At 42.3% G+C, this 24,856-nt stretch overlaps 2 protein-coding genes across 3 annotated transcripts in view; one reads left to right on the top strand and one right to left on the bottom strand.

Moving 5' to 3' along the window:
- The first annotated feature begins 1,950 nt into the window (after window positions 1-1,950).
- On the top strand, window positions 1,951-9,975 carry LOC311059505 (NACHT, LRR and PYD domains-containing protein 3-like). 2 transcript variants are annotated; one of them, XM_084077507.1, is made up of 9 exons: window positions 1,951-2,406; window positions 2,751-2,888; window positions 3,522-3,599; window positions 4,423-6,175; window positions 6,465-6,626; window positions 6,773-6,946; window positions 7,530-7,703; window positions 8,552-8,598; window positions 8,804-9,975. In XM_084077507.1, exons 1-9 carry the CDS (start codon window positions 2,361-2,363, stop codon window positions 9,322-9,324), a joined length of 3,093 nt encoding a protein of 1,030 aa, XP_083933633.1. In that variant the 5' UTR covers window positions 1,951-2,360; the 3' UTR covers window positions 9,325-9,975. The 2 variants fall into 2 exon arrangements, with proteins under 2 accessions (XP_083933633.1, XP_083933634.1); XM_084077508.1 differs by lacking the exons at window positions 1,951-2,406; window positions 2,751-2,888 and having other exon boundaries at window positions 3,550-3,609; window positions 4,401-6,175.
- A 35-nt stretch (window positions 9,976-10,010) lies between these two features.
- sec24c (SEC24 homolog C, COPII coat complex component) overlaps window positions 10,011-24,856 on the bottom strand; it is a 32,536-nt gene continuing 17,690 nt past the window's right edge. The window contains exons 9-23 of the mRNA XM_084077504.1: window positions 23,687-23,825; window positions 22,910-23,025; window positions 20,258-20,382; window positions 19,102-19,293; window positions 18,891-18,984; window positions 18,339-18,455; window positions 16,773-16,943; window positions 16,052-16,148; window positions 15,804-15,949; window positions 15,130-15,268; window positions 14,732-14,850; window positions 14,384-14,563; window positions 13,527-13,712; window positions 12,875-12,964; window positions 10,011-12,547 (exon numbers count right to left, since the gene is read on the bottom strand). Of these exons, the coding sequence (XP_083933630.1) occupies window positions 12,407-12,547; window positions 12,875-12,964; window positions 13,527-13,712; window positions 14,384-14,563; window positions 14,732-14,850; window positions 15,130-15,268; window positions 15,804-15,949; window positions 16,052-16,148; window positions 16,773-16,943; window positions 18,339-18,455; window positions 18,891-18,984; window positions 19,102-19,293; window positions 20,258-20,382; window positions 22,910-23,025; window positions 23,687-23,825 (2,052 nt within the window). The 3' untranslated portion in view covers window positions 10,011-12,406. The remainder of the gene's footprint in view (window positions 12,548-12,874; window positions 12,965-13,526; window positions 13,713-14,383; window positions 14,564-14,731; window positions 14,851-15,129; window positions 15,269-15,803; window positions 15,950-16,051; window positions 16,149-16,772; window positions 16,944-18,338; window positions 18,456-18,890; window positions 18,985-19,101; window positions 19,294-20,257; window positions 20,383-22,909; window positions 23,026-23,686; window positions 23,826-24,856) is intronic.

Raw genomic sequence — 24,856 nt, 5'->3', positions numbered from 1 at the left:
ACAGCAACACAACTTACACTTAGATGCACGTCGTCGTACAGGAAGGAAAAACTGGTCAAATGAATGCACAAACGAAAGTCTACACTGAATGTGCTGCTACTCTGAAAGCAGCAGGTGAAACTGATCAATTGTAGATTGCATTTTCTGTTCAAATCCCAGCTCATTACATTCCCCTGACCTCCGTCAGCAGAACAAGATCCCATGGGAATATTATGTTACAGCATCCCCTAGTGTGTGGCTGTAGAAAGTACACCCAAACTATTATTTTTGGATACCGCTCAGTTTTCAGCTTCACCCAGCTGAGTGCTGCCCACAGAGGAGTGCGGGGAGCAGTTATAGGGATTACGTGTCTTGCTCAGGGACACTTCGACACACTGTTGAGGTTTGAAATCGAACATAGCGACCACCATGCATGCAGCTATAGCCGGCCGCCCCACAAAGCCAAAAGTCAGCCCTTGTGCCGTGACATTGTATTCGCAATGCCGTGACCCGGATTCGAACCGGGGTTGCTGCGGCCACAACGCAGAGTACTAACCACTATACGATCACGGCGAACTACCGGGGCTGGTGCAAGGGCTGGTGCAAGGGCTGGTGAAAACTACCCAACTAATAGAGCACTTAACAGACGACGTCATACTGCCTCCAAATGAAACCCATTCTGCCAGGTGGTCTCGCTAGGACGCGCCTCACTAGCCAACACACAAGACGGGGTTGGGGTGCCCGAAAGAACAGGTTTAGAATTGATTGCATGAAACAATCGCCTGTGCATCCAGTCTCAATGTTGGTAAACAAATAATTGGTCTATTTGATCTCTAATCCGTGGTTCTCAAACTTTTTCATGGCAAGGATTGCCAAAATATGTATTTGGCTGCAGACCCCCAGCTCAAAAATGTTTTGTGCCAGGGACCTCCACAAGCAAAGATTTGAGTTAAAAATGATTTTTGTTTTTCAAAGATGTGCACAACTTTTCAAGATATTGTAGGGGAAAAAAAGTTCTTGTGGATTTTTTCAATATCTACAATCATAAAGTGACTATGAGCTTGTGTAATTATCTGCTTTTGAATAGCCAACGTATAAAATATGGTTATAAAGTGGCTAAAATGATTGTGATACTATATTAACACATTTTCCTGAGACCCCCTAAGGATCCCTGGGGGTCCCCAGGACCCCATTTTGTGAACAAATGGCCTAATAAGCAACCATGATTCATTCTTATGACTACCTGCTCTATCCAATAAAATATGATTCTGAATATCCGAAACTATTTCAATTGATACCAGCTGCAATTTAGCCAATGTAATGAAAAATATAACCCTTAAATAGTTTTCAGGTCTTCTGTTAGTTTGTGAAAGACATCAAGTGCTTGACAAAAGAGGGCTGGACCCAGTTGTTCTCATACATTTTCATGTCAAGGACAACCATATGAAAATATTTTGTGCTGGGACCCCCATAATAACAGAAGATTTGAATTAGATTTTTCAAAATGTTTTGAAAACATCCGATCTACAAGCTCACAGCAGATCTGCTATTTCTGAAAAGCTGAAGTAAAAAAAAGGGTTAAAGTGGTTACTGATTTTGCTGGGGATGTACATACCTTACATTTCTATACTGTACTTTTTATTTTGTCCACACAGAGGAGGTGCCAAGATTTCAAAACAAAATAAAACTCAAGGGCACCATATCAAAACCAGACTTCCTGTTATGCACTTACTTAGAGAGAGGAAGTGAGAAATGTGGTCTTCGTCTGTCACGCCATAGCTCTGCTAATGAGCAACCACACCAGTCAACATAAGTATCTGACAGCAACCTGCAGGAGTGTCACTCTGCAGCTGAAACAGCAACAAGCTGGGAGTATTAGAGAGAATGTTATGAGGTGGCTTACATTATCCGACTATTTATCAATTTCCTTTACACTTCTTCATATTATTGTAATAATTAATCTAACAAAGACTGGTTGGAGTCATCTGGAGGAAGAGAAACAATTTCTTTGTGGTTTCTTTGATGGAGATGTATTGATATAGGTTTGATGTGCTGTTGTTAACTGACAGACAGGATGTGCATGTGACAAATGCCATCCCAATACGCAGACAGTGAGTGAGTCTTTTTTCAAATGTTTCTCTTTATCTTGTAAGATTATTTTTTTGTTTTGTTTTTATGCACCTTTTGTGTTATGGTTACTGTAACGTTATTTAGCCTATTTCCATGGGAAAATGAGTCTTCTGTATTTGACCTACTGAAGCAGTGAGAAGCCACAGCGCAGGGATCGATGAAGTCAATCTAGATTTGAATATATGGATGGCCAAGTAAAGATAAGTGACTAGAACGGAGCTGTGTTGCCCTCAGTGGAAGCCTAGAACAAAATGGAGCAGGATCAACTTTCTGAAAGGACATATGAGGGCTATCCAGGTAACAATGACATTTTTTTGAGAAAAAAAAAAGAATGTTAGCAGCTCAGATTCTGACATTGTTTAGACACACATTGAAAAGATTGTAATTAATTTCATAAACAGTTCCAAAAGAAAATGCTGTATAGACACACACAACATTACCTGAATTCATATCAATGCGTATCTCTTCCTTGTTCAAAGTCTGTATAAGGTATTATAATTTTGTCAGTCAATACACCTTTAAAAAGTGCAATAATTCCCATTAGTGGTGTAAAACTGTAATTGTGGCATTTCCCCTCTCGACTCTCTCTGAGCTTTTAACATTGAATAGGTCATTGCTTTTAATTGACTTTTATTGGGCAGGTCCTTCTGTTATACCCACTGTTCCTCCAGCCCATGGCATTTGTGAAGCCCAGAATGGAGGCACAGCCATGGCTCCTACCATCTCTGGGTGTCACATCAGTGGGTCGGTCAACATCAGTGTCAGCTCCACAGGCCCAGGTATGCCTACATAAAAACCTTGTAGGTCTAGAACACGGTACTTTTCAGGAAAAAACAAAAAAACAAACCTGTGTTTCAAAGGATCCAAAGCCGTTATTATTCAGTCACAAGCTCTTGTTAATACTTGTCATTGGTTAAATATGAATAAAACACACTAATATATTTTCAAAAAATAGTAGATCTACAAGCTCACAACATCTTGGTTTGCGATGTATTGTGAGTTTGCAGATCTGATAATTTCACTACATTTGCGTGACACTGTCATTCGACTAAATATAGAATAGGGCATGTGTCGCAGACGCATTGAGAGCCTGTAGATATTTTCGGTTATTATTTTAAGACTAGAGCATTTGAAGTGTCAAACTCGCAATTATGTTCAGAAGCATCTTCCAAAAAATCTTAATAGTCTTGGGCATTTCATATAAAAGCAAAGGTTAAAGCGTCAATCTGTGATTTCTTCACATTATGTTAATTGTTTAGGACCAATTAATTGTTTAGTGCTTGTGTGTGTGCTTGTGCGTGTGGAGGGGGGGGGACTCCTTTCACACTGTTTTGTTTTCACAAATCGCACATTAGGACTTGGTCATACAAACATTTTCAGCTGTTTTATTTTTCTTTCATCCATGTATGCAGGACCTGTACTTCCATCACAAGACTCAGCTAACAATCATGCTGCAGTCCCACCTGCCCATCTGCCTAGTGAAATAGATGGTGAGCTATTGTAATACTATTTAAATTCTTTTTTTTTTTTTTACAAAAATGCTGTTGTACATTTAACTGCCAACAAGGGTTGTCACGAATCACGATCATGACATTTCATACAAATAATTGTGATGAACGATGTAATTGTGTTTTTGGCATTGGACATTGGAACATTATATACAAAAAAAAACATTTCTGTTTGCCTTTTAGGCTTTGTAAAAAAAAAATTTGCACAGGGCACATAATATGGCAAATAACTTAAAAGTAGGGTAAGTGATTTACTTTGGTTAAAATAAGTGTTATAGCTCTATATTCTGATAGTACTCATTGCTATAGAGTGTTTGTTCAGTAAAAGGAGTCTCCCATGTCTCTCCAGCTCTATTAAACAAAAAATGCATTTTCAGTGCTCTCTCCTGATTGCCGTACATTTTGTCACTTACCTGAAAATGTACTATATTCTGTTTACTAAAGAGCTGGAGACCCCTGTGACCAAACAAAGCTCTGTAGCAATGATTACTATAAGAATAGTTCTTTAACCTTTTTAACCCCAAAAAAATAACAAAAAATATCACTTACCCTACCTTTAATGTACAAAGGAGAAATTACTGTCAATGACGCTTACCAATGATCAAAATATATAATGTACAATGTGTAGAGCTAATATTTATGCTATTGTTTGCAATATTGCAAAATACTGTAATTGCGAATGACTCAAATGATTGCGACCAGGCGATTGTGTAATAATTGTGACAGGCCTGGTGCCAACGTCACTTGACACATTTCCTTGACTGCGCTGATGACTTTAAATAGTTTCACACACTGCCTCTTTCAGAGGGATGGGTTCTGAAGACTGGAGCAACAATTAAAGCCATTCTGAGGGACAGGTTCAGACACTGTCTTCAGGGAGTGATGGCAGGTGGGAACAAGATTCTTCTCAATAAGATCTACACAGAGCTATACATCACACAGGGAGGAAGAGGGGAGGTCAACAATGAACACGAGGTGAGACAGATCGAGGCAGTGTCCAGAACAATGACACAGGAGACGCCGATCAAGTGCAATGACATCTTTGTGCTTTTGCCCGGACAAGACGGCCCTGTGAGAACTGTGGTCACAAGGGGCGTCGCAGGGATAGGAAAGACGGTGTCCGTCAATAAGTTCATCCTGGACTGGGCCGAGGGGAGAGCCAATCAAGACCTGGAACTTGTCTTTCCACTGTCTTTTCGAGAGCTGAATTTAATGAGTAAGAGAGTCCTGAGTCTATCACAGCTTCTCGTTGTCACTTTCCCCGAAATTAAAGAATTGCAGATTTCAACGAAGAACAAGGTACTCGTAATCCTGGATGGTTTAGATGAAAGCCGGTTCTCCCTCGACTTCGAGAACTATGACATAGTGTATGATGATACACAGCCAGCCACAGTAGATGTACTCCTGACAAATCTTATCAGGGGAAGTCTGCTTCCCTCCGCTCTTGTCTGGGTTACTTCCCGGCCAGCAGGAGTCAATCAGATCCCTATCGAGTACATTGACCTGGTGACAGAGGTACGAGGGTTCACAAATCCCCAGAAGGAGGAATACTTCAGGAAGCGTATCTCTGACGAGAGCCTGGCCAACACAATAATCAAGCACGTCACATCCTCCAGGACTCTCCACATCATGTGTCACATACCAATCTTCTGCAGGATGGCAGCCACGGTTCTTGAGAAGAGGTTGCTGGCGACAGATGGTAGAGGCACACCCAAGACGCTTACCCAGATGTACATACACTTCCTGGGCTCGCATGGACAAAAGGATTCAGACACTGACACGACAAGAAACTGCATAATTTCACTGGGCAAGTTGGCCTTCAAAGAGCTGGAGAGAGGCCACTTGATCTTCTACGAGAAAGACCTGATCGCAAATGGCGTAGACGTAGCACAGGTGCCTCTGCTCTCCGGGGTCTACACTCAGATCTTTAATGAGGAACTGACACCGTGCAAAAGCAAAGTGTTCAGCTTTGTGCATCTGAGTATTCAGGAATTCTTTGCTGCTCTTTATGTGTTTCTCACATTCAACAATGACAACGTCAATGTCTTGGTCAGGAAGTCCTCCATTTCAAGACTTTTGCCGGTCAGAGATTCATCAGCACTAATCCTTTACAAGGCAGCGGTGGACAAAGCCTTGGCATGCGAGAGTGGACATTTTGACATTTTCCTCCGCTTTCTTTTGGGCCTCTCCCTGGAATCCAATCAGGAGATGTTGGGAGATCTTCTGACCAAAAACAGGACAAAATCACAGACCAGACCGGAGATCATCAAACACATCAAGCAGAAGATCAGGGCGAGTCCATCTCCAGAGAGATGTATCAATCTGTTTCACTGTCTGAACGAGTTGAATGACCGCTCTCTGGTGGAGGAGATCCAGAGTTACCTGACCGCAGGTAGTCTCACCAGAACCCAGCTCTCACCAGCACAGTGGTTCACACTGAACTTTGTTCTGCTGACTTCAGAGGAGGACTTTGGTCTGTTTGAGCTGAGCAAGTATGCCAAGTCTGAGGAGGGTCTTCTGAGGCTGCTGCCCGTCATCAAAGCATCTAAAATAGCATAGTGAGTATTGTTATGATGTAAATAGTTGATCTAATCTCCATATTTGCATGAAATTGTATTTGCTCATAATTCTTAGCGTTTGTTTTGAATTTTTCCAAGTTAATTTGGCATAGTCTGTCTTCAGTGACAGCACTTAGCAAAGTCTTTCTGAATTGCTATCTAATCTAATCTAATCTAATCCTGCAAATGTAAATCTACAACTACAAGGTCACTCTCTGACCCGGGTCTCTTATGTGGGAACGTTTTTAGTGATTTTAAGCTGTTTGTAATTGTCCGTCCCCTTTTGCAGTCTACATGGATGTAACCTCACAGAGAACTGCTGTGAAAGCCTGGCAGCTGGTATCAGCCTATCCCAAATTAGAGAGATAGACCTAAGCGAGAACAACCTGACTGATGCAGGATTAACACTGCTCTCAGCTGGACTGATCCAGTGCACACTGGAGACACTAAGGTTGGTATACAAGCTATATGTTTTATCATTTGTATATAATTGTATCCATCCACGCCATATCAAGTATAAAATATTTTTTTTTTTCTATGAGCAAAATATATTTTCCTGGGTTAATTTTGGTACTTTGCCGACTTCGGTTGATCAAGCCTGAAGCACTGCAAACTTACAGAGCAAAGCTGTGATGACATAGCCGCAGTTATCAGCTCGAACTCATCTCAGCTCAGGAAGCTAGATCTGTCCGACAATGACCTGCAGGATCTAGGGGTGAAGAGGCTGTCGGATGGACTGGCGAGGCTTCAGTGTAAACTGGAAATACTCATGTAAGTGTCCTGAAGAAACTCCACGCCTACAGGTTTAATGGCAACAAGTATTCACTGTACATGCAATCATACATTTCAGTCATTGAGATATCGTCACTGTCGGGCAGAAAGCAGCTCCATTTAAACAATTAAATAAAAAAATATATAAATCAGTGCTATTGAACACCCTTTACGTCTGTGTGTGTGTTTTACAAATATTGAACCAATGAAAAGTATTAAAAAGCGCTTCTGACTAAACCTCCTAACTCCACTGGATCCTCAAACTGTCTGTCAAACCACTTAACTCCAACTTGTGGAGATAGTTGTTTTGTCCTTCATTGATTAGAATTACGAAGTCACATGATCTCCTCATTAATGAAATGGTCAATAAAAGCTGTATTTGGGTAAAATGGTGATAATATAAGGACAGATTCAAGTATCTGACAATGTATAAAGTCACCATACCAACTTTGATGAGGCAGAGTTGTATTGTTCTAAAAACATGTTATTTTTTTTAAATTTCCTTTAAAGTTAATATTTTGAACAACATTTCTGCCCGACAGCAGAGATACATAAAATGTAATATCCATCTTCTGTTTTGAAGTTTGCGCCTTTGCAGAGTCACACAGGGAGGCTGTGCTTTCCTGGCCTCCGCTCTGAATTCCAACCCCTCTCGTTTGAAAGAGCTTGACCTCGCCTTCAACCATCCAGAAGAACTCGGGCGGAGCCTGCTCTCCACCCTGCTGGAGGACTCACGCTGTAGTCTGGAGAAACTCAGGTACAGTATAGTGATGAAGGTGTCTCTGTAAAGGGGCCTATGAGTTAGTACCTAGCCAATAGAGACTGAGAGTTTAAGAAAGTGAGTGTAAAAGCGAATTTAGACTTTTTCACTTCAACACTGCAATCAGTGGTGGAAAAAGTACCAATACTGCAATGTAGAAATACTCAAGTAAGAGTCTGGAATTCAAAATTAGCTTGAGCAAAAGTACAAAAGTATTAGTATGAAAATGTACTTAAAGTACCAAAAGTAGAAAGTACTCATTATGCAGAATTTCCCATTTCACAAGTTTTCAAATGTATAAAAATCTTCTGAAAATAGCAGATCAACAAGCTCACAATGCGTTGCATAGCGACGCATTGTGAGCTTGTAGAGCGGCTATTTTCAAATGGCCGAAATGTATATAGGGCTGAAGTGGGCAATGTATGCTTAGTAATAATAATCAAAATCTACAAAGAAACTAGTAACTAAGTTTTCAAATAATTGTAGTGGAGAAATACTCCAGTCAAGTAAAAAAATACCTCAACATTTTACTTAAGTACAGTATTTAGTTACTTTACACCACTGACTGCAATTGAAATTGCGTCATGTTGACAATGTCTGTCTTGGTCAAATAAATATTATTCTGTGGGCGTAACTTCAGTGTTGTTCTGATTTGCAAACAGAAAGTTGTGAAAATAGCCAATCTACAAGCTCACAACACGTTGCAATGCGACACGTTGTGAGGTTGTAGATCGCTATTTTCGCTACTTTTGAAAACCTATAAAAGAATGAAATAAGGCTTACAGTATGTGCTGAATTATGGTTGCAGGTTAGTAAATCTCTCTCTCTCTCTCCTTATACGACAGCATGGATCAATGTGGGGAATCCAGGATCCAACCTGAACCAAAGAAATGTAGGTCTAGTCGTCTGATAACTAAACATGCATGTAGCACCTTTCATACATTATGGTGATATATATCATCTTTTATAAATGTATTTATATACAAATGGGGGGTAAGGGCAGGGAGGTAAACCTGACCCATTCTTTCAAACTGGGTCGGACTGAAAAATAAAAAGTACCACTAATTCCTTTGATGGTTTCAATTGTTTTTTACCAGATACGACTGAACTCACCCTGGATCCAAACACAGCTCACAGAGATCTCCTTCTGTCCGAGGGGAACAGGAAGGCCACGCGGTGGACCGAGCAGCCGTATCCTGACCACCCGCAGAGGTTTGATTTCTGGAGACAGGTGCTGTGCAGGGAGGGTCTGACCGGTCGCTGCTACTGGGAGACAGAATGGAACGGTAGAGCTCACATAGGAGTGGCCTACAGGCGGATGCACAGGAAAGGAGAGGGTGACGACTGTTGGCTTGGGAAAAATTACTTCTCCTGGAGCCTGAGCTGCACCAAGGACAGCTACAATGCTTGGCACAAAGGCGTAGACACTCCCGTGAAACTGCCCCCGTGCTCCAGTAAAGTCGGGGTGTATCTGGACTGGTCGGCTGGAAGGCTGTCCTTCTACAGGGTCTCCTCTGGTACGCTGACCCTACTGCACTCCTTCGAGAACACCTTCACCGAACCCCTCTACCCAGGCTTTAGGCTTGGGTGGGTGGCCTCCACAGTGGTCCTCTGCTAAGTGCAAAGCGCTGCATAGACAACTGGTTGGGTCCTTGAGGGGGTTCCAGTGGGTCCCCATCAAAATAAGGAACAGTTTAGACGTTTTTTCCCCCCCTAACGTACTGTAGCTGATCTAGCTTGTTGGTCTATTTTTGTAAAATGATGACAAATCTATTATGGGGTTCAAAATCTTTTCAAATGGGGGTCCGGTCTGCGGTCAAATGCATATCAATTTGACATTTAAATGTTTGAGAAACACTGGCATTGACAAAGGGAGACACATAGAAGTATCCCATTTCAGATAAACACAGCTGACTGCTAATGACTAACATTTTCTGTTGGGGCTATTCAGTACACCAAAATAAAGTGTGATTATTCAGTCAATGAGCAATAATTGATTTACCTTTACATGTACTGTATCAAAACACATACTGCAGGTGTGACATAATCCATTGTGCTGTTTAGCATGAAACAACAACGTAATAAAACCCAGTGTAGACATCAAAAGATGAAGGCTGTCACAGATGTCCGGGTGAATCGGGCCCACGCTGCCTAGAGGGCTCAGCTCAGCAGTTTAACCTGCAGTGTGCAACTAAATTACACTTAAGAATTAAATGATGATTTCTCGTCTGTGTTCAAGTTCATGTAATAAAGTACATCTCATCTCTGATCTTGTGTTAAAATGTGCATATCACAGAAAGTCACTTTCAACAATCATTATTTTATTAGCAGTCCCAAGAGTCAATGAACAAAACAAAATCGAGGAGAAAAGAATCAAACTAAGACTGTCTATACGAGTCGTCAGATGGGCGACCTCACCAGACAGAGCAGGTGATCAATCCATGAACAGAAGACGGAACAGAGGGGTGCACACACACACCGAAGAAACACAAAGAACACATAGTTAAAAAAACGACAAAGAAACAGAAAGCCATCATGGAAAAAAAAAGATCTGAATCCAATCTCATTGGGGGAGTGTGTGTGTGTGTGTGTGTGTGTGTGTGTGTGTGTGCGCGTGTGTGTTGGCTGATCCCTCTGTTCCTCTGGAGAAATTCACCAGGACCGCCCCCCCCCCCTCACCCACCCACATTCACACAAGGTTCATAAACACACTGTGAACATAGCTCTCCCTCTCTCTCTGTCCCCATTCGCTCTCTCTCACATACACACACACACACACACACATACACAAAGACGTCAAAAAAAAAAGAAAAGAAAAACCCCAGTCTAGCCCTTTCCCCCCACCTGAATGAATGAGAGGATTTTACATTTAGGCTACTGGTGTGTGTTTGTGACAGAGAAACCAAGCAATCGACTAACCGCTGCCATTCCATCTTTTAAAATGGAGATTTTTCTTTTGTTACTCTGTACAGATTATATACTTTTATTTACGTTCTGAAAGTCTTCAGTGCGGCGACAACCCACATACTTAGCTAATGGACTGCTGACGTCCATCTCTCCCATCTGGCCTGTCAGCTCCCGGCCCTCGCAGTGTGTCTTCAGCTCAGTGCAACCTTATGCCTGATTTGTACTTGGTTGCGCGCCGTGTCACGCAAAGTAAATGGCAGCAGATCTACAAGCTCATAAGGCATCACGGCATTGTGAGCTTGTACATCGGTTATCTTCAGTGCGCAACATCCGCGCGCAACTGTGAGCATAACTCAAGCTTTAGTGTATATGCGTCCATTACGGTGCAGTCACAACAAATGCATTGGCAACGCATCTGGACGCACCGGATTCCCAACACTGGAACCATCTACTTGACGTCCATCAATGCATTAGTTGTGATGCACCGCGAGGCTGCCAAATGTGCATTACTGTCCTCTTCTTCCATAACATGTTAACCAACCACATGCTTTGTGCAAGGTACATCATTCATCCTCCGTTCGGAATCCGACCTACATACTGTACCCAACCCAACCTTGAGGACAATCTCCCAAGGCTGAGAATCAAAAGCTTGTGTCGTTTTGCTTTTTTTTGCTTTCGTCTTTCACACTGGATGCATAGAATTCGAAAAAAAACTATCAAGGATTTCACCTCGGGTATCGCACGTCACTAGCGACGGATCAAAATACGACCCCGCGTCCCTCGGTGGCGAATATTTTAAGACTCCACTTGAGCTAAATGTCAGCGTCCGTGGAGAAGACTCGAGATCAGGGCTAAGAGTCCAGTCTCTCAAGATTGTACTGATCCCCGATCGGGGTAATTACTTAGGTTTAACAGGCGAGCCGTTGCTGCCGTTGTTTCCTTTACATCTGTGACACCAGAGAAGTTCAAATGTAAGATACTCGTATGTTAACATGAGTTAATAATTATTACAAGGCTAAGTTATTTATACCAGCTTGTTGAGTATCTAGAACTGAAATTCTGTCACTGGGCCCTCAACATTCACACTGGGATATAACAACAGAGCGGAGAGTGGAATAAAAGTTTTATGTACATTATGATTGGTGGAGTGACATGGTTGGTGGGGTGGGTTAATAATAAGGCCATGGCTGAGAAATAGAGGGCTGGCGTGGGGGTGGGGGGGAGAGGGAGACAAATAGAAAAATAATTCTAGGGATGGAAAAAAAGAACAGCGTTTATTTAATTTCAATACATGTCCTATGTAGTTGTCCTTCGGTCTACCGTGCGTTGGATTCACATATAAAAAGAAAAAAAGTTTTTCTATTGTCGGGTCGGTAACGCGCCCAGAGCGGCTTTCAGTGCTAGTGTCACAAGATAGTACACCCACTACTATCTACATCCACCCTCTCTCTCTCTCTCACTCACTCACACGAACACACACACACACCGTCAGTCCATACACTCCCTCATACACACCGTTTCTCTCTTAATGCACAGCCACGACAGGGAGTCCGTCAGCATGTCTGAGTTTGCATCCTGGCCCTTGGCTGATGGGGGGGAGGGGGGGTGCGGGGATTTTCAGGTTATTTGGGTGAATAATAAAAGATTAAGCTCTTTCAGAAGAAAGGCAGGCGGGAGGTGGAGGAGGGGAGGAGGAAGGTGGAGGGGTGGTGTCGGGGGGGGGGGGGGACAGGTGGAGTAGGTCGGACAGGTGGAGTAGGGTGCCACCATGTTGGGAGAGGGGTGTTGCAGTCCTAGCTGAGAAGCTGGCGAATCTCCTTGTGCATGTGACACAGGAAGTCCACGTACGACGCTCCCCCGCTGGCGCTCTTGTCCTCCACCAGGAAGTGCCTGAAGATCAGTTCATTTTTAGATTCCTGTTTCACCAGCATCAGCTACGGTCGGAGGGAGGGAGGAAGACAGAGAGACAAAGAGGAAATTCAGATATTATAGGCTAGGCATTGTTCAAAAATATGCAAAACATTTTCCAAATTTGGTGTCTCCATTTTGGGTATGACATTATAGGCAAACATTTTCAACAATATGCATTGCTGAAAACATTTTCCACAAGCTCACTGTGAGCTTGTGGATCTGCTATTCATCATATGACAAAGTATATACTGTAGGGCATAAAGTGATTAAAATAAGGGAAATAAATGCATAAAAAGTCTGAGACGTTCAGAGGTCAAGAGAAAGAGCGAGAGAAGGTGGCGGTGGCCGACCTTCATGTATCGCGATCGCTTTGTTCTGAAGGACTCTATGATGTTTCTGAGTCTCTGGGAGAAGGGGTTGTCCAGCACAGGCAGGTTGGTCTGCAAGACAAGAGAGGAACGTGGTAAGTACAGTACAGATGCGGACCACCCGTCAAATCACACAAACACAAGCAGTGTTCAAAGTTCAGCAACAACACATACTGTACACGTATGCCAAGACATGGAGACGTGAACCTTGTGCGTTCTGGGTTTCTGCCTGTTTAGGCAAGTTGGATTTAAGACATTTCAATGCCACTCAGAATTAAATGTAACCACTTGAACCCTTGCATCCCCAGTCTGGGGGTGGCATTAGCTGAAAATAGACATATTTTCGGATAAGAGATTTAGTGTAGAAATGATAAATCCACAAAAATAACATAGATGTTCATGGATTTTAAGTATATACGTAGGTTTTAAGTGGTTAAGCCCAATTTACCAATAAAGAAAACACAAATACAACGCAAGACATTTGTATTCTAAACGTTATTTTACTTTTTTTTTAAACATATTTTACCTTTGAAGCATGAATTTAAGACTTTGTAAGTCTTTTTTCGCCCTCATCTTTACATAAACTAATTTAAGACTTTCAAAGGATCCTCAGAAGCCCAGTATTTTCTCTCACCATGTTGGGGTCTATCTGGCCGAAGCTGGGTGTGCCAAAGATATTGGCCAGCAGTTCCTGCTGTGCGTTGGCTCCCACCCACAGGAAGAGGTGGAGCCCCGTCTCCAGGAGGTACAACCCGCCTTTCGACAGCCTCTCCTCGGAGCACCTCACCGCCATTGGTAACGAGTCAGCCTCCAACTTCATCTGCAAAGTCAGGACGGAAAAACACATGTATCTAATGCTGTACGTATATGAGCTACGCCAAGGGTTCCTAAACTTTTCAGGCCGCGACCCCCCCAAAATAATCATATTTGAACTGGGGACCCCCACCCCGACAAGCACTTGGAATTGTAGGCATTACATTTAGACTCGGTTCCACAGATAAATATTGTGAAAATAGCCGAACTACAAGCGTTCTGAGCTTGTAGATCGGCTATTTTCACAATGTTTGCCTCTTTGTTATGTAATATTTGATAATTTGAAATTAAAAAGGTCTTAAAAGTCATTAAATTGTAACTTTAGAAATGTGCAGATACCCTGTATACATTTAAACTGTATGTTGGTTTGTTTACTGTTGAGTGAGAAAACAATGTTGCACGTGGCCAGGAACTGATCAAAATCAAATTAGAATATTCTAATGCCCTGGCGAAGATTACTCGACCATCCCCACGCCCCCTTTGATGAATAAACCATACAAAATCGCTGGCGGGTATTTCGAAACAACAGAATAATAATAAAGCCATTTATATTATTGATGCCTCATTCATACAGGTTGATGCTTTTATTCACGGTGGTGGAAAAAAGTGTACTATTCATTCCAGCAATTGATCAAGTTTGTGCCAGTCCACTAATAAGTTTGTGTCTTTGGGTCTTACCAGTGGCAGTAAACGCGGGTAGAAGAACACGTGGCTCTCTGATACATCCATACAGCCGATGAGCTGCCTCAGGTACGCCCGGTCGTCCAATGACACGTCGGCACCCGGCAGCAGGATGTCGCTCTTCAGAACGCAGTTCAGATACACCGGTAACAGCTTCATACACTCTGGCAGGATGAGCTGGGACAACAAGCAGTAAAATCATCAGTGTTAAGCCCTTTCAACCTGGTGTCCCCGTTTTTGGCAGTGTGAATGAAAATGAATGAAAAATGAAAAAAAAAATGTACAAAATAATTAAAGTAAGGATAATATAACGATAAGAAGGTGGGTTGGTAACCAGTGTCCTACCTGCCCAGCGGACGAGGGACTGGCACAGTTCTTGCGATAGCAGGCCAGGATTTGAGCACACTGGTTCACTAGGGTGTCTCTTACTGCTTTGGTCGGGCCGTTCATCACGCTCCGGAACGCTGCACATAGACACACGTAGAGAGAGAAAAAACATATATGAGATAGACAGACTGGTACTGGCAACATCACTAATGAATATCTAACTCTGACACAGTACATGAAAAACATATACTACATAAAGTGACTTTTGTAGGTATTCAGTGCTCTCCACAATTGCGATACATTGGAGTCAGGACCACAAATTATGAATGACACAGACGAAGAACCACTTGAACTTTAATAGTGGAATATGATCACATTTAATATACAATAGGGTCCTGATTTCAGCTCCTGCTCACCGTATTTGGAGAAGAAGTTGATGATGGTGTCCGTCTCACAGTTGCGGTAGAGATCGGCCAGCTGGGAACAGCAGTTGACCGCCATGTTGTGTACCCGCAGACGCCTCTGTCCACTGCAGCTGGTGTACAGCACCGCACACTGACACACAGACACACAACATAAAGCTTTGGTTTGAAATTCGAACACTGACTCATCATCTGTTAATTCAATACAACTGCCATATCTGCAGTGTTTGGAAATGGTCTCCATACTTTTCCATTGAGAAATTTAGACCCTGGTGTTGGGTAGGACAACTACTGGTTGATAATGTCAATAAAGCTATTTGAATCAGACACTAGATACACCGCATCTTTATTGTAGTTCGGACTTTGCAAGTATCTATCTCTCTCGGGAGACGAACATAATGCTCATAATAACTTATCGAGTGTAGCTTTAAAACCTCAATTCAGGCAAACCAAATCATTACTAGATCACTGAAACGTTTTCCAGCTTATGTTATGTGAACAACACAGGCCTACTTCTTTACATTTCATTCCCTGACGATAAGCTGAATCTAAAGCTACTTTAGAAATGATTGACAGTGAGACCCAATAAAAAAGGCATCACAAGGATCTGCCCATGTTTCCAGTCTACCATCAACCAGTGCACTCCCAGACCAACCACACACGCCCACCTGCATGAGAGCCCCAGTCTCCTCGCTGAGCTTGTCGTCGTGTTTGAACTCCACGGTAATGGTCTTGTCACAGTCCAGGCCCGCCAGCTCCACGTCTGTGGTGTTGTTCATGTAGAACGACCCGAAGAAATCTGTCGGCCTGATACCTGCAGGGAGACGAGGAGAAGGGGCATTCAGGTTAGACATCGGAAAACAAATAATGAGATGAGGTGGTGTGATGATGTGTGTGAGACTTGGTGCTGGCTCACCTGTGCTGGTTCGCACTCTCATGACAGCGTCGAAGCCTACTAGTTTCTGAACGTCTCTCCGAAGGTCGTTGAGGAAGCGCTCCCGGTCCGTCTCAGCCTAACCACACACACACACACACACACACACAGTAATGTATTATAATGGCATTACATAGCCATGTGAACATCAGCTGGACCAGTGACAAGAGTTAAGAGTTGATTTTCAAGCCATATTGCATCACGATGATGCGCTTTAGCTTGAAAACTACTTATTTTTGGGAAGTGACACCATCGTTCGATGGAGTATGAATTAGCGATTTTCATATTCACTGTCGTCGTTTTTGGGCGGTGCAACCGCCCCTATATGTGAGGTTTGGACATCGACATTCCATTGCACCCCCCCAACCCTGCGCTGTGATTGGCCACCATTGTACCCCCCTAACCCTGCACCGTGATTGGCCACCGTGACTCTATTCAGGACTGTGATTGGCTAGAAACACATGACACATGTGCATAGCCCTATAAATAGGACTATGCACTTAAAAAAACACTTTATGTTTTTTTTTAAGTGAATCACTTCCATCACTGTGATGACCACTGTGACCACACCGCCAACTTCACACTGGGTGTGATTTTTTTCCTGTTATTTGTCTTTCCAAATTTGTTAAATTCTTAATAAAGTGAGAAAAATACTTTGAACATTATGGGATAAAGTGAGAAATCGTTTTGCCGTCGTCCTCACCTGGAAGTATGTGTATTTGTAGATGGAGCCCCCAGTGGAGACGGGGACGACCCCCAGCGTTGCCACGTCAACGTACTGGTTGGGGAAGAGGAAGAGGTCCACGCAGCATCCCTGTGCCACGCACTCCTTAGCCAGGGTGGCATAGAACCCCGCCTGAGGCTGGAACAGAGACTGGGGAGGGAGACCAGAAATCAGCCAGAGCTCCGCACCTTTAGCACTTAAACCCCTGTAGTCTTAAGAGAACTGGACTGCATTTTCCATCTACACCAAATGTCTTGGCAAAAAATGGCCAAAAAAGCTCACAATGCATGATCGGCTATTTTTGGCTAATGTTCCCCCAAGAATATGGACGCTGGGGTTCAACTGGCTACATCCCAAAGTTCACACAGTAATATCCTCAACGTTACAAATGTAAATGTAACAAGTGTACAAATGGAAAGAAATGGATACTTTACGGGTCCATTTGGTTCCATTTTGTACACTGAGTTACATAAAATGGCTGTACACACCAAGAACAATAATTATAAAAGTATCGTTTTAAAAATCCTTCTCAAGTGGATGGCAGAGTCCACACTACAATGACAGTGGATAATGATATAATTGGGAGCACTTTCAAAGATGTTTGATGAATGACAGAGACCCTGCACTCTTTAGTAGTAGTAGTATTAGTAGTAGTATCACTATTACTAATGACCGACAATCAAACACGTCCGAATTTGCAGGGCTCAACAGGACACAATATTACTCATGTTCAACATGTTTACAGAATGTTATCGTTCATCATTATCATTATAGTAATCTTCATGGTTATCATTCTTGGTGTTGGACTCCCTTTAGCACTGAGAATTTTACAGTGTATGCAGAGTATAAGGAAGACACATCCACACAAAGATTTCAGTTCATACTGTGAGGTCAGCGTCTATCATCATGTGGCGTCTGAACTGTGATCCTTTCATTTTTAATGACGTTCTACTGGTGTTGAATTTCAAAATGCCCTGACCTCATGGAATCAGTAGGCAATGTGAGCGTTAAGACACAGCCGTGTCACGAGTGTGTGTGTGTAGAGCAACAAGATATTTCCATGGGTCAAGACAATTTGTGATGAGTATTTACCATCATTTTAAAACCAAGCGCTTGCTATTGTAATGGGAGAATTATGAGTTTCTGTAGAGATCTTGACCTACTCTACATGTAAAGTGTCTTGACAAAAGTTATTGTGATTTGGCATTACAGTATATACTGTATATATATATATATATATATATATATATATATAGCAAAACTAATTAATTGATACACTATATAAATAAAAACTGATTGACTGATTGAATTTTGTACCAAATTACCTTATTTAACTATAAATGTATGGCCTATATTAATGAAATCTATTTATCAATTATGAAAATGATCATTAGTTGCAGCCTTATCATCATAGCAAAGTCCTCAGTGTTAATTTGAACCCTTACGAGTCCATTTGGTTACATGCTCAGAGTTAAATTAACACAGTATTTTACTGTGCACAACGGTCCATTATGCCAGTGTAAACATGATGCTCCGGTTTGGTACCTTCTCCTTGTCTGTGCCGATGAGTTTCTTGTCTTCTCGGTTCTTTAGTTTGCCGGGGGCTTCAGCGATGGGCAGCGATGTGTGGAACACAAACAGCTTCCCTGCACAATCTGCAGCCTGGAGGACGACACAACCATCAGACAACACCCAAACAATCACCGGTTCAACACAGTAACATCCACTGTGTTTATGTAACTCTGTGCTTGCATTACTATACTTGTGAGGTCCAAACGCCCCAACAAGTATAGTGGAACTAGAGAAATAGACATTGCGACGACCATTGTCCTGGTCCTAACAAGAGAAATTATTGTTTTCTGGATAGATTTGTTGATTTTGGCTTACAATTAGGAGAAGATTCAGGTTGGGGTTAGGCTACATTTAAAAGTTATGTTTAGGGGTTAGAGAAATTATGCCCAATGTATTGCACGCCGGTGTGGCAGATTGACTATTTTCAGCATTATATTTAAGGTTAAAAATGACATTGATTAAAATCACCGTCCTAAAATGTTGATGTGGGTGGTATGATAGAACCAAGCAAACCATTTTTGTTACCTTGAGTGCCTCCAGTCCTGCCTGGATGACGGGTCCAAACACCGTCTCTGTCTCCCGTGTGTCAGCAAACATTTCTGGGATTTGATCCAGCAGGCTGAAACACAGAGACGACACAGTGTGTCATTCATTTGAAACGCTTAATCTGTCCAACACAACACCTCATTCATCTATGCCATGTGCGTGTTCTGCCGTCTCTCTCTCTCTCTCTCACCTCTCGATGACCATCCTGCTCTCGGCGACGTTGACCAGGAAGCCGTCGAGCAGCGGTACGAACATGTCCGACACGTCCGACACCACCAGCATCTGGGGCTGGGCCAGGCTGGACTTCACGTTGTAGAAGTGCAACACCTTGTTGTATGTGACGAAACCCACACGCACCACAGAGTCTACCTCTGGGTTCTCCCTGGAGAGAGAGACACACACAAACACAAACACAAGAGCATGAGCTAACAGCAGTGGTTCACAGATTGGGGTCCTTGAGGGGGTTCCAGGAGGTCCCCAACTAAGTGATGATAGTTAGGGACCAAATTGAGCCTTATGGGTCCAATTCTGTGGCCTAATATGAATACCAAACTGCGGGTCCATGAAATTAAAACGTTAAAACGTTTGAAATTAGAACGTTTGAGCCAATGCCTGTTGTAAGGTAAGGGGCAAAGAGTATATAAATGGACTGTGTTAGTTAGTTATATGTTCTGGGAACGTAAGTGTTTTATATCTTGACAAGTCCTGTGATAGCGACTTGTCAATCACAACATGGCTACACCCTGGCTTAAGGCATACCCTGCTTTACTGACTATTTCACTCTAAAATGGGAACATACTTTATTAAATGAACAACATGCTGAAGACTTGAAGCTAGCGATTGAGAACATCTATGTATTTTTGTAACCAGACACCCCCTGCTGGCCATTAGGAGAGAATGCAGATTTAAGTAACCTGTATTGGCTTAATTTTTCAGACCAGGAGCTATTTGTTTATATCTCCGTTTCCCTTCTATTCTCTAGTTGCCCTTGTTGCGCTGCTATACAATATGTGTTCAACTTTGAAAAGGGCAAAAGAAAGGGCTCGCAACTAACTTTAATTGCTCCCAACCTTATTAATCAGAAGTAAATGACATTTCGACCTTGCGGTTTCAAAATGTTTTTTTGCTGCTGTTTAATAAAATGTTGGTGCTTTTGCAGTTTGGCTCAGTACCAAGGACAGAGGATATGCGTTATTACTGTCTTTGAAACTTTGAATAGGGTTCGTTTTCAGGTTAGAGAGAGTGTGTGTGTGTGTGTGTGTGTGTGTGTGTGTGTGTGTGTGTGTGTGTGTGTGTGTGTGTGTGTGTGTGTGTGTGTGTGTGTGTGTGTGTGTGTGTGTATGTACCTTGGCAAGCAGTCAAGCAGGGTCTTGAGCTCTTGGCAGACCATGCTGACCATGCCGCTCTTCACAGCGTTGTAGGAGACATCGATGAGGAAGATGAAGGCAGGAGGCTGAGGAAGCTTGTTGTTCTGTGCCAGAAGGAGAGAAAGTCGTGCTCCATTTGATAAACGCAGAACGAGTTTCTACAATTATTCCAGTGGACAGCCTACACAGGGAGACTGTGTGGCTACATTTAAGACTTTAATCTCAGAAAGGTTTTGTTAGGCCAAGTCATAATCTGCAAGTTATGAAACACAGTGAAAGGAGCACCCCTCACACTAGCGACATAACAAGCAAAATATGTCAAATAATCATAATGTTTTGGTAGCCATACAGCCAGCCAGTTGAAGAAATTGCAGATTGAGGCTTTAACCATTGCTCTTATGAAATACCCGAGATCCTTAGGTTTTTCTGGAAGATTGGACGTGTATTCTATCGCTAGTTTGACCACTTCATATACTCTTTAATCTTAAAATAACTAATATCCAAAAATAGGCTACAAGCTTACAACGCTTATAGATAGCCTATTTTCGGTGAGTGACACGCTTCCATAGAAGTCATGCTGGAATTCAAATGACTGAAATCAGGCGTGGCGACTGAGAACTTTAATCCATGTATACACAACATGTAACTGTATTAAAAGCCTGGAACACAATGGCATTTTAAAACTCTCTCAGTCAGTCAGGACCTGCAGGCACCCTGCCACCACTCCATTACTACGATTGGGTCGTTGTGACAATGTTCAGTCTGCTCTGGTTTCATAATTTTGCCAAACGCCTGATCATACCAGTAAATGTTTAATGTTAGGGGGCACATGCACAAGCTGTTCCAGACTAGAGCATATAATATAAGAAAACACACAATCAATGACATGAATGCAGTTGTTTTTCTGTTTTTAACTTTATCTCTGCTGTTCGGGAAGAAACCAACCAATTCCCAAAATATAAATTTTTCAGGACATAAAATACAAACATGTTTTTAAAACAACACTGCCTCATCAAAGTTGGTATGGCGACTTTAAACATTGTCAGATACTTGAATCTATTGAGTAGTTTCTGTTCCATATACCAAAGTGTTTCCATAATGGTATATGTTGTGTTTTCATTGACATTATTGTCTACCAATGCAAGTATGCACCTGATGCACATCTACACTGTGCCACTGGTTGGTCGTAAACACAAATTCGCAACGGAAAACAGGCAAATTCGACGTCACTCTTTATACTCATCTTCAATTCTTGGCAGTGGGGGAAAAGACAGCCAGAGTTACAGCAAGAGTTACTTTAGTTTTCTCGCCATTGTTCCTCTATCTCTGCTGGCTCACTGAAAAGGAAATGCTGGGGAAATCCCCTCTCACTTCTTCTAAGAATGCATGGAGTGCTGCTGTTATTTGCCGTTTTTTTTCTGACGCAGTGCAGCAATATTAACCCATTAAAACCGGGAAAGCATCTTTAATTTTATTCTTTGGTTTCTGAAATTTCTGAAAATCTTTGAATATATATTCTTTTAAAGCGAACATTTTTAACTCAAATCTTTGCTTCTGTGGGTCCCTGCAACAAAATATTTTGAGATGGGGGTCGGCGGCTAAATGCATTTAATTTTGGGGGTTCTTGACATGAAAAGGTTTGAGAACCACTGATATAGAAACATACGTTTAGGATTAAAAAACTGTTAGGATTTAGAAGACATTTTTAAAATCAGCCTCAGGTCTTAATGGGTTAAAGGATGTGCAACAGGAACAGGTCTACCCCTGGCAAACTAAAACCAATGCACCAACAATGTGCCAGGTGCTGTGGCGCCTCATGATGACAAAATGCTGGTACAGTCAGATTGCATAAAGTTAAAGTGATGTAAGCTCATACTAAATTACATTGCACTGGGCCGGTAAAACCTGACAGAGACCCAACCCTCAAACTGAAAATATTAAATCCAGATTTTTGCATACATTTTGCTCAGGGCAAATACCGGGGCAATTATGTCATGTTTGTCAGCGATCCTTCAGTCCCATGCTCAAGCCTACCACACTGATTAGAAATTAAGTCATAAACCTTCTATGAACCATCCCTGGTGCTAGCCTATAGGGCAGTGAAAGGAACAGCTCCTTCTTACCTCCGGGCTATGGTCAAGGCTTACACCCCTGCCCGACTACTTTGGTCTGCCCATCTTTCGCCGCAGGCTGAAAACCCACCTCTTCAGGAAACACTGCTCTGACCCTTCCTCTTAGCCTTGCCTACTTGTTGTCAATTATTTGTACGAGCTCTTGTTTTATTGGATCTTGTTTATTTGATACACTTATTGGTTTTAGCTCTTGCTCATTTGATTTTCCTATTTGTCTCATCTGTTTAAGAAAGTAGCTAGCTGATATATTGCACATTTACCTTAGCGCTAAGTACTCTTAGTTGCTTGTTTTAGAAGAGAATGCACTTAAGACTTCTGGTGATTAGTAGTTTTCTTGCCTACTGTACCTATGTTGAATGCACTTACTGTAAGTCGCTTTGGATAAAAGCGTCTGCTAAATGACTGTAATGTAATGTAATGAGCCAGAATTGTATCCGGTATAAGGGGGCAGGTTCCCCGGTGCAGAAGCCAGTCATCCACGATGTATGGGAAGTCTTACCTTACAGTAGTCGACGGTGGCTAGGAACTCGTAGCTGCCCAGTGAGAGCTCTGGCCGTTCGTAGCAGTCCACCCTCTTCCCCGTGTGGTCCAGATGCTGGAAGTAATGTTGAGGCACTAGTGGGAACAGTCGAAAGGTTTTTCCATTACTCCTTTTTACATTTTCACTCAAGAGACACTCAAGAAGTGCTGCACGGAAAAAACTAACGATTCGTGACGAACACTTTCTTTCAGATGAAAATATGTAATTTTGTCATATGACACAGGTGTGCAAATAAGAACAGTATAAATGGTCCCTTATCTTTTAACCCGTAGGCTCATGGATTAAAGCAAAATAAAATCTCCCCACTGAAAAATTGTTTCCTAATGTGCGATTCGGGAAACAGTGTGAAAGGAGCCCCCCCCCCCACTAGCGCTGTTTCCTAGTTATATTGTTCCTGCTGTTCTACATAGGCTACAGCCAAATAAATCACAGATTGAAGTTTTAACTTGCTTAATTTGCTTTTATGAAATATCCCAGACCATTAGGATGTTATGGAAGATGCTTCTGGACATATTGATAGTTTGACCACTTCAAATGCTCTAATCTTAAAATAATAACCGAAAGTAGCCTATCTACAAGCTCTCAATGCGTCTGCGATGCATTGCGAGCTTGTAGTTAGGCTACTTTGGGCAAGACATGTTGGCTTCTATGGAATCCACATGACTGTAATCAGCCTGATTTCAGACTGAGGCTGAGAACTTCAACCTATGCGTAGGACTCGGCTATGAAACATACCCTCTGTGACGCAGCTGCAGAAGCCACATTGGAAGCGGCGTCCTCCCTCTATGAACTGCATGTAGGGGCACATGTAGGCCTTGCAGCGGTTACAGCGGATAGGACCGCTCTCCCCGTGGTCCACCACGTATGGAGGGGCCTGGGAGGGGGGGAAAAAAGTCAGGATTGGATTAGAGAAAAATGTGTTCCCTCCCCTCAGAAGGAAGGTGCCATGTTAAGAAGCACAGGACCACATTGGAAATAAGTGTTTTATTACACTTCTATATGTACTGTACATACTGGGCTGAAGTTATAGTGTTAAAACTTGTATTTATTTTACCAAAATCTAATTAAATCAGGCACAAACTTGGAAAGCTGATAAGCCACAGCTTGATTCATACTGGGTTGCGTGCCAAACATTAGCCCATCTACAAGCTCACAAACGCGTCGCCTCGCCAACACGTTGTGAGCTTGTAGATTCAGCTTATTTTCGACATGTGAAAATGGGCATGCAACTAAGTATAAATTAAGCATAAGGCTGACAATATAAATCAAACTATAACATAATTAGGAATGTTAAAATGTGCTGACAAAACGACTCTTGATAGGTTGTCCTTGTCAACAGTAAAAGCAGTCATCAAAAACGTTCTCTTCTTTTCTATTATAATGGCCAATTCAAAACATTCAGTTGGCTAGTCAGTAGTCACGGTTCAGGGCATGTATGTATTGGTGGGTTCAATAAGGTATTGATGGGGAAAGCCTGGTGCCAATAACCCAGTGAAAGCTCTCAGTTGGCATGGATGAAGTGTCAGCTGTCAGTTAGACAAGACTAAGTACAGTTAGTTGATCTTCCAGCATGGTTTCAGTCTGCTGTATGGGCGCAGTACAGCTTTAGTATTACCTGTGACAATGGGGGGAGGATAAAACAGTAACTGTGTGCAAGCACTGTGCCACAGTATCACTTAAGCTAGATGCCTAAAAATAATGTATTAGAATGAAAAAGCATTAAGCCACAACTGCGGTTGGAGAAATATGATGCCTTTTCACACAGTAAAATATCCAAGGCAGGCTCAGTCAGGCCTTAACAAAATGATGACTTCCAGTGGTATGGCTATTAGAGACCGACTGATAAACCGTGTCCATGACTTCCAGTGACATGGACATTAGGGCAAGACTTATAAAACCCTGTTG

The sequence above is a fragment of the Gymnoscopelus microlampas genome (genome assembly GCF_963454915.1).
Source record: "Gymnoscopelus microlampas genome assembly, chromosome: 14".
Classification (NCBI taxonomy): domain Eukaryota; kingdom Metazoa; phylum Chordata; class Actinopteri; order Myctophiformes; family Myctophidae; genus Gymnoscopelus; species Gymnoscopelus microlampas.
Note: the sequence above shows the minus strand (reverse complement) of the source record. Positions and strands in the feature narration are given on the sequence as shown.